The sequence below is a fragment of the Crotalus tigris genome, unplaced genomic scaffold, assembly GCF_016545835.1.
Source record: "Crotalus tigris isolate CLP2741 ecotype Arizona unplaced genomic scaffold, ASM1654583v1 scf7180000019768.410792, whole genome shotgun sequence".
Lineage (NCBI taxonomy): Eukaryota > Metazoa > Chordata > Lepidosauria > Squamata > Viperidae > Crotalus > Crotalus tigris.
In genome coordinates this window covers 276,221-285,691 of record NW_024097703.1, presented here as the reverse complement: position 1 = coordinate 285,691, position 9,471 = coordinate 276,221, and the positions used below count along the sequence as shown (strand labels likewise).

General features: G+C 41.5%; 1 protein-coding gene across 1 annotated transcript; it reads left to right on the top strand.

Annotated features, from left to right (window-relative positions):
* The first annotated feature begins 4,783 nt into the window (after positions 1 to 4,783).
* On the top strand, positions 4,784 to 7,051 carry ATP5F1E (ATP synthase F1 subunit epsilon). Its single transcript, XM_039364520.1, has 3 exons — positions 4,784 to 4,939; positions 5,533 to 5,661; positions 6,861 to 7,051. Exons 1-2 carry the CDS (start codon positions 4,908 to 4,910, stop codon positions 5,654 to 5,656), a joined length of 156 nt encoding a protein of 51 aa, XP_039220454.1. The 5' UTR covers positions 4,784 to 4,907; the 3' UTR covers positions 5,657 to 5,661; positions 6,861 to 7,051.
* The last annotated feature ends 2,420 nt before the right edge of the window (positions 7,052 to 9,471 follow it).

The following is a 9,471-nucleotide window of genomic DNA, read 5'->3' as shown; positions in this document are numbered from 1 at the left end:
TCTCTGTTTTAATTCAATGTCAAATCCTACTCCTTGAGAAATGAACGGCAGCCACCCAGGTTGACCATGGTGAATGGGGAGAAGATCTCATTCAGGCAATAGAAACAGACTCCAAAGGGGTGGGGGGGAGGATCTGTCTTGTCCAGAAGCCCTAATACATTTAAGAAACTCAAAGCGGTAGCCTGTGGGCAGTCTGCTGAAATTCTACATATATTCAGTTTCCTTTTTATTTTGAATTATGTATGCATGACTATTGCTTTTCTTTGTTTTACCCAATCAGCCCTTTTCTAATTTTTTTCCTAATCCATTAGCAATATTAGGGACCTTAAAGTGTAGTTTGTTAAAGAGACATTAAAGTGTAATTTGTTTGGCCCTATACGAAAGGTCCACAACTGGCTCGCTACTCATTCTGAGAATCTATATTAGGGGTGTCAAACTCGCAACGTCACGTGATGTGTTACGATGTATTTCAACTTTTTTTCCACTGCGGGCAATGAGGTGGGTGCGGTTTCAGCATGACACATCCAGCCCGCTGGCCGGCAATTTGACACCCCGGATCTATATTAATGGCTGCAATGAGTATTCATTCACTTACTCATTCACTCTTTCAGTTTATATGGCCACTCATCTCAGATTCATGTCTCTGGGCAGTTAACAATACTTAAAAGCAACATAAGCTCACCTGTAACAAATTAACAGTCATTGTACGGGCTCAGATACACTTTCTGATCCCTAGCCCTGTTGATTAATTGGATTAATCAACAGGGCTGTGCAACCCAGGACAACAAATATAATGCTCCTTATTTTCACCATAACAGTATCCCAGTGAGGCATTTTCACCTAAGACACTGACAGAAATTCCAGTCTCAATTTAGGTCTAGGTCTAGGACAGTGATGGCGAAACTTTTAGAGATTGAGTGCCCAAACTGCAACCCAAAGCCCACTTATGCATCATCGAGTGCCGGGTGGGTGTGGCCCATTGGCTAGGTGTGGCCCACTGGGTGGCCATGGCCCACTGGCTGGGTGTGGCTGTGGTGGTAATGGCAGACTGGGTGGGACTAAAAAGTTCAATTCCAACTTTGCAAGATCTTTTTTTTTTCCCTCAAGAAGTTGAAATTGACTGAACCTTTTGGATTTTTTGCACACGGCAGCAGAGGCCTAAAGCAAAAAGGTTTTATAAAACCCAGCTGAAAGCCTAGGACTGGGGCAACAGTGCGTGTGCCCACAGAGAGGGCTCTGAGTGCCGCCTCTGGCACCCGTGCCTATAGATTAGCCACCACTGGTTTAGGACTATCTGTAAAACTTTCAGTTCCCCCAGTTTCTAGTCATATCAATCAAATTGGCTCTTAATTTGGAATTTGAAAAAATTTAATTTCAATGTGAACAAAATTGACGGAAGAGGTGTATTAGTATGCTGTAGGGAAGGTATTACCACAGAAACAAATACCAAAAATAATGGATATAAGTTGCAGGTACCTACATTTTATTTAAATAGATAAAAATATTCTTACAGCAAGATCTGGACAATAGTGGAAGTCTACGTACAATTATGTATTTTCCACATCTGGAATTTTAAGAAGTGACTGGATGTCCACTTCTTGTCGTTAATTTAATTAATTTTCCTGAACCTTGCAGAGGTTTTCTGGTCCCTTCCAACTTTATAATTCAACAATTGTATAAGTTTCTTAAATTTGGAGGATAGAATAGCTTTGGAGAAGTATCTTCTGCTACACAAAAAGGAGGTTTGACAGAATGCCTTGTCAATCCAACTCAGTCCTTCCCAATTTTTTACAATCCAAAACCAATAATCAGAAAGCCTTTTTTACCCAATGTAGGTAAAACACTTTATTATTTAAATGTCAATTTTAAAAAGTCCATTTAAATGTTTCTGTTATGATTGGGTAATGGGCTCCTGTACTGTTTTCTAATGAACAAGCACTTTTACCCAATTTTGGATAATTTACCCAGGTTTGGGAAGTACTACTATAAGTCAAACAGAATGTTCAGGCATGGATATATCTACTAGGATCCCAGGTAGTTATTCTATTGTCATGGAAAAAAAGCAGCTTTACTGAAATGCAAAGCAAAGCAATGGAGATCTCTTTTTTTTTTTAATTAAGATATGCGAGGATCACTGGTCCCCACCAAAATAAGCTGAGCCCTGAGTTTAGAAAGAGAAAAAATGTGGTAATCAGCACTGCATAATTAATTAGAATTAGAATCAGAATAGAGCTGGAAGGAACCTTGGAATTCTTCCAGTCCAGCCCCACACTCAAGCAGGAGATCCTATACCAGTGGTGGCAAACCTATGGCACAGGTGCCAGAGGCAGCACTGGGAGCCCTCTATGTGGGCACGTGCCGTTGCCCCAGCCTTGCCTCCCCCCACGAGCCCCTCCTCACCAGCAACCCCCCTGGAGAATTGCCCCCGAGCGTGGCCCACGTGGAACAGCGCAGCCAAGGACATGGCAACCAGGCAGCATAGATAAGACTCTGCCCTCACGCCCCAACACACACAGTTGATGCTGCAGGACACGGCAGAAGGCGTGGCTGCCATGGCGATCTGCGGCAGGCCCTGGAGGCGGTGAGTGGCCCTGTGGGCAGGCAGGTGGAATGGGGTGGGGCAGGGGTGGGGCCAGTTTTTCGGCACTTAGTCTCTAAAAGGTTCGCCATCACTGTCCTATATCATTTTAGACAAGTCGTTGTCCAGTTCTTAAAAAAACCCAGTGATGGCGTGCCCACGATTTCTGAAGGCAAGCTATTCCACTAGTTAATTGTCCTCACTGTTAGGAACTTTCTTCTTAATTCCAGGTTGCTTCTCTCTTTGATCAATTTCCAACCATTGTTTCTTGTCCTTCCCTCTGGTGCTTTGGAAAATAAATTGACCCCTTCCTCCTTGTGGCAGCCTCTCAAATACTGGAATACCGCTATCGTGTCCCCCCTACTCTAATTACTAATTCTAAACACATAGTGCAGCTCCAATTTAACATCACTAATGAGGAAAATACATGGACCCGAACTTCGGTTTTGAAAGCTGGCTGGGTTGACTGGACCAATCACTTCAGCTAACACTAGTCGAGTACCAAGGGACAATCTGTCTCATCCCAACTCACCCACAAGACTGGCATGGCAGAGGAAATGGAAGGACGAAGGAATAATTAGGGTATATTCGCTGTTTTGAGTTATTAAAAATAGTAACGTCTGGACAGAAAAACTATTTAAAAACGCTCACATTATTTTTCGTAAGATGACCAACTTATTTACAATGAAAAGGAGGACACAAATAAATTGAAGAAAAAAATATCGTAAATAAAAGAAACATTTTATTCATTGCAACAATAATACAGAATACACTATAATATCATAAATGCATAATAAAAACATTTGTAACAATAACATTTTATATTGTAATTATGCTTACATGCTGCGCCCCCGCCCACAGCCGCCCTGCCAGCACTGCTACCCCGCCGTGTAGAGCGGGCCCTGTGGCTCCCAAAGCACCAGCTGCAACGGCTCCGGCCCCGGGGGCAGCCTGCCATCAACACACCCTGCCTGCAGCTGCCCCACCAGCATCACCACCCACCCTGCATAGCCCCTTGTAGAGCAGGCCCCACAGCACGGGGTGGGCAGCCAGGTGCTGCCACCCCTCACACCCCCCCACCCGCAGCACCCCAGCCGCCCCTGCTTCTTGCGCCCGCAGCCATTGTTGCCCTAGCAGAGCTGAAGATCAAGAGAAACTTACCACTCCAGTCTCCCCCCCCCCCCGCTATCTTTGGGACTAACTAGAAGATGGTGTAGTTGGGTAGAAGGGAGGGATGCAAAGTTCCTGCCAATTCGCCTTCGCTGCAGACAACTTGCATGTGCAAAGTTTATGGGCTGGGTGCTTTGGCTAGCTCAGCAGCAATTCCTATTGGCTTTCGAAAGCCAATAGGGGGAGTAGCACAGCTCATGCAAGTTAAAAAAAAAAAAACATCAAAAAAAGGTGCCGGAATGCTGTTCTGAGCGTTCTATGAGAAAAAAAAAAAGCCCTGTAGATTAGTCTTCAAATATCAAAAAGGAGAACATGTAGGAGGACACTTTTCAAGGGAGGACAGAACTCACAAAAGGAGGACTGTCCTCCCTAAAGGAGGACGGTGGGTCACCTTATTTTTCAAAACATGTTTAAGAATATATGGGGTAATTGAAACCGAATTCCATAATGCCCTCCCTTCATATATCCAGGTTCTGCCAATTAGCGTGTGTATAAAAGTGGTATGCAAAACCTGGGGGTGGTTGGTGGATTGAGAGCGCTCCCTCCGCCTGTAACTTTTTAACCGGCAATTTTAACTTCGTTTTTAATTCCCTTTTCTACATCGCGGTATGTTTTTTATTTCTAAACCGCCCAGGGTCGCTCGGATAAAGATGGGTGGTGTAGAAATTTGATCTTTAAGTAAAGATATAAAACATGATAAGAAAAATAATTGCAATCGCCACAATAAGAAACGAAGCCCACCAACGACTCAAAATTTCCAAATTCTGCGGCGCTTTGACCCCCCCCCCAAGAGGATGGCGTAGAGCCACGTGGGTGACATTCTGAGATTCCTCCAGAGTCCAGAGAATCCAGACAGAGGATAGATTTCACGCTCATCGAACCACGCAACCAATGAAAATAGCCGAACCGTAGAAGCCTGAGCTCTGATTGGTTATCTCGGATAGCTTTAATGCCCTCCCCTATAGAACGAGATGGATGGGGAAATAAACCGTTAGTCGACCGGGGCATCGATGGGACGTGAGTTTTGATTGGTCGACTTAGTTTCCGTTTCCGGATCTCTCAGCGCTTCCGGGTTAGATTGCGGCAAACCAGTCTACCCCTGTTCGACTGGGCGACCTTGCGGCCTCAGGCGGGCGACCTCTTCGAACAAGTAGCCGTCATGGTGGCTTATTGGAGGCAAGCTGGGCTCAGGTAGGTGGGTGGCTGAAGGGAGCAGCCCGACCTTCGCACCCCCCCCCCCCGGAATATCTTCCCGGCAGGTTGGTCTTGTGAAGCCGCCAGCCTGCTGCTTATCGGATGCCTTAGATGGGAAGTGGTAATAAAGCTTCCCTTGTTCCTCTCCATCTTGCAAGTTAAATCCTTTTAATACAGAAAAGAAAGGGAAAAAAACAATAAAATCTCATTTCCAAACGGAGATATCTGTCATCTATCAAGGATATGAAAGATGGACAATAACCCATGATCACCTGTAGACAGTTGTGAGAGTAACCAGTAACCCCTGAAGATGTGCTTAGAGGGCTTTAACGGGTTAACATTTAGAGTTTGTCAGTGGCCACTTTTCATGACTCTGAAGCCACTATGGCCACTAGAGTCCTTCGGGAGTGGGGCGGCTTATAAATTTTAAAAATAAAATAAAATAAAATAAATGGCCCAGCTTTCTATTTTATTAGAAGTCCTGGTCTTTTATAATGGCTTCCTCCTCTTTTCCAGGGTGCTTTTCTAATTTTCCACGGTTGTTGACTTGAGATTGTTATTCTTTTGATCCATATTTATTTTTCTTTCAGCTATATCCGCTACTCTCAGATCTGCGCAAAAGCAGTAAGAGCAGCCCTGAAACCTCAGTTTAAAACAGAGGCAGAGAAAGCAGCTGGAAGCAATGTAAAAACTATAAAACCCAAAAAGGAATGACACAAGTAAGTAAAGAAGTTCTAGAGATTTCTGTTTCCCTTAGATCTGTGTATAATTTTTACAGCATTAAACTGCATCTTGTCTTATGTAATGCAGATTGTCTATGCAACCTTAAAATTGTGATTTAATTGGTTATTACTAATCAGTTTTTGCTGAATCAAGAGACTTTGTTCAAAGTTCCAGCAAGAAAGGGATTGGTATAATAGTTTAGGATTATCTATAATTACCTAGAAAGCTGTCTTTGCACCATTACATCAGCCCATCCAGGCAGGCAAAAGAGCTTTCTCTGTGTTGCCCCTGCCCTTTGGAACATTCTTCCCACCCCCAGTCCCCACAGAGGTTAGACTGATTCCCACTTTCCCAGCCTTCTGAAAATATTTAAAGGCCTGCCTCTGCTATCTTGCTTAGCCCTTGCAGAGAGGCACATAGCTGTGGGGCTGGCCAATGTTCTGAAGGCCGTCCTCCCACCTTTTACTTAATTTTTAATGGTAAACTAACTATTCTTGTCTCGCTTTTAAATTTTATGTACAGTTTTTATGTTTTTAACATTTTATTTGTATACCACTCAATGTTTCTCTGTGAGCGAGATGGGTGGTTTCTAAATGCAATAGATGGATGCAAGAGAGTACTGAGTGGATATAGTTGTAAGAAACAGAACTGGATGTGCAGAAACTGTTTTACTGATTCTGCTGTTAGACTATTCCATGGATTTTGCCATCTCGGACAATGGCCAGGATTGTGCTTCTCTTGTACTGTATACAAAAGTCAACTGAAGTGGAAATTCCAGCACTGAAAATAGCTGGCATGTTAAGATAGAGAGAAGCTGCATGCAATTCTGCCTTATCCAACAGCTTGCCACAATTCCTCATCCTACTTTTCCTTATTCAGCTTCATTATAAGTCTGTCCCTACAGCAATTGTTTCCCAATGCTGAAAACAATGGGCATTTAAAAGTGACTTACTCTTTCTGTGTTGAAAATTGCTACAGCAAATACAACAAAGATGCAAAATTGTGTGCGTGTTTCAGAGATGTAGAAACAGTTCCAGCGTTTTTAGGTTCTAACCTTTTGCATATCAGCTCATTGGCACAATGAAATAATTTAATTGGATAATACTTAAAAATACAAGAACTGGTACATTGATATTATTTCTCAAGCTGTCCATTTTAATTCACATTCTTACTGTATATTTACTTCTCTTTACAGAACCCATTCTCTAAAAGGAAAAATGACAACTCATTGGTATGTTTATGGATAGCCACTTACCATTTTGTGAAACCATCCATGTATATATATATATATATATATAAATGAACCATACCAATAAATGAAACTTAATGCAAATGATTTTAGTGATTATGTTTTGTCAAGCAATAATAAAATAAATCTTCAAGAAATTAAGCAGTCTAGATTTTATTGGACAGTAACTTATTAAAAAGGTTTTTTCAATTTAATGCCTGTTTTTAATAACATAACAAGGTTACTGGTTACAGAAGATGTTTGAGTCCTTTGTGGTAGATAAATAGTATTGAAAATCAACAGGAAACATTAGTTGAAAGTTAAATTCAATGATATCATGCTTGTTGGGAATTAAATTCTATTGATGGACATTACTAGGTATGTAGACAAAGGTGTGCAATCACATTTATTTAGGTAGCTTTAACATTTGAAAAGCTGTACTTTAGCCTCAAAGTAATACTGATGCTTTAAAACAAAACAATTTAAGTATGCAATGAGATCTTTATAAAAGAAAAATATATTGGCAGTTTGACATTTTGAATATTTTAAACTTACAGTGTAATAAATAAGGTCTAAATCAGTGGTTCTCAACCTTCCTAATGCCGCGACCCTTTAATACAGTTCCCCATGTTGTGACTCCCAACCATAAAATTATTTTCGTTGCTACTTCATAACTGTAATTTTGCTACTGTTATGAATCGTAATGTAAATATCTGATATGCAGGATGTATTTTCATTGTTACAAATTGAACCTAATTAAAGCATTATATGTAATTATATATTGTGAAATATTTAATTCTAATTACAAATAAATGAAATTTTATCTTGAAGCATGGTGTAGCATGGGTAACAGTCTTAATATAACAACAGTGAATTACATTGCTACATTTTGCGACAGTATGCGTAAAAAGCCAATGTCAGTGCGAAGGTTGAGATTGCTTCCTTCTCACCAGATCAGAAATTCTCGGGGCGGTCTTTGCAAGAGCACAATGAAAATGGCATGAATGAGAAGTATACAAATCCGTATACTAAGTCAGTATATCAGCAAATAGCCCGAGCCTGCAAAGATGAAGTGAGGAAAGCTAAGGCTCAAAATGAACTAAGGCTTGTGATCAAAGTCAAAAATAACAAAAAAAGCTTTCAATATGTAAAAAACAAAAAAGTGAAGGAAATAATTGGTCCATTAGTGCAGGGCTTTTCAGGCTTTTCAACCTTTTCACCGATTGTACCACTTTTAGAATATGGCAACATTCGAGTACCACCAGTCATCTAGTGAGGTGTCAAAAACTTGATGACCAAAAAAATGGGAAAAAGTGATAAAGTACAGGTAGTCCTTGACTTACAAAGTTTGCTTAGTGACTGTTCAAAGTTACAACGGCACTGAAAAAAGTGACTTATGACCATTTTTCACACATGACCATTGTAGCATCCCCAGGGTCATGTGATTTATATTTCGATGCTTGGCAACTGATTCATATTTATGATGGTCACATTGTTCCAGGGTCATGTGATCGCCTTTTCCAACCTTCTGACAAGCAACGTTAATGGGGGAAACCAGATTCACTTAACAACCATGTTACTAATTTAATCTCTCCCTCTTTCTTTCTCTCTCCCTCTCTCTGTCTCCCTCTTTCTTTCTCTCCCTCTTTCTCTCGCTCTCTCCCCCCATTTCTCTCCCTCTTTTTTTCTCTCTCCCCCTCTCCCTCCCTCTCCCTTTCTTTCTCCCTCTTTTTCTCTCTCCCTTTCTCTTTTTCTCTCTCCCTCCCTCTCTCCCTTTCCATCTTTCTTTCCCTTTCTTTCTCCCCCTCTCTCTCCCTCTTTCTCTCTGTCTCCCTTTCTTTCTCTCTCCCTTTCTCCCTCTCCTCTTTCTCTCTCCCTCTTTCTCTATTTTTCTTTCTCTCCCTCTCTCTATTTCTCTCTCCCTCTCAAAGATCCTTAAAAGTTATGCTTGGGTGGAAGACTTTTTCTTTTACAGATGGGGTGGGTTGGCAGACAAGTACTCCAAAAAAAAAAAAAAAAAAGGAAAAAGTGTGAATAGGCGTCCAGTAGCTAGCTTGAAGTTTGAACGACTTTTTTCTCTTGCCACCGGCTTCTAGGAGGAGCAAAAGCCATCCAGCACTGCAACCAGGCGCCCTGGACTGGCCATTCCAGGGCTTCCTGCACCGGTTGACTTAGTTGTCTGCAATCTCCTGTTCTCATTTGGGGGGGGGGAGGGACACAGGCGGGAGAGATTCCTAACATCAAGTTGAGAAATGCAAATTTATTTCTACAAGCAATTACAAGAAAGTACCCTTGAAAAGTCTTTGGTAGAGAAACTAGTAGAGTCCTGGAGCAGCTTAAAGGCCAATAAAGTTATTATATAATACATTGTCTGTCCTATACATGAAATTTTGTTTTGATTTCTTTTATCCTGTTTCATTATTTTTATAAGTAACTCAAGGTGGTGAACACACCAGATACTCCTTCCTGTTTTCCCTACAACAACAACCCTGTGAGGTGGATTGGGCTATGATAGAGTGACTAGCTCAAAATCACCCAGCCAGCTTTCATGCTTAAGGTGGGAGTACACATTTTGTAA

What these genes read in the sequence shown, in the direction of transcription:
- ATP5F1E (XM_039364520.1), top strand. Translation starts at nt 4,908, where the DNA reads ATGGTGGCTTATTGGAGGCAAGCTGGGCTCAG. An exon ending in TGGAGGCAAGCTGGGCTCAG is followed by an intron (nt 4,940 to 5,532) that starts GTAGGTGGGTGG and finishes TTTTTCTTTCAG; the next exon opens with CTATATCCGCTACTCTCAGA.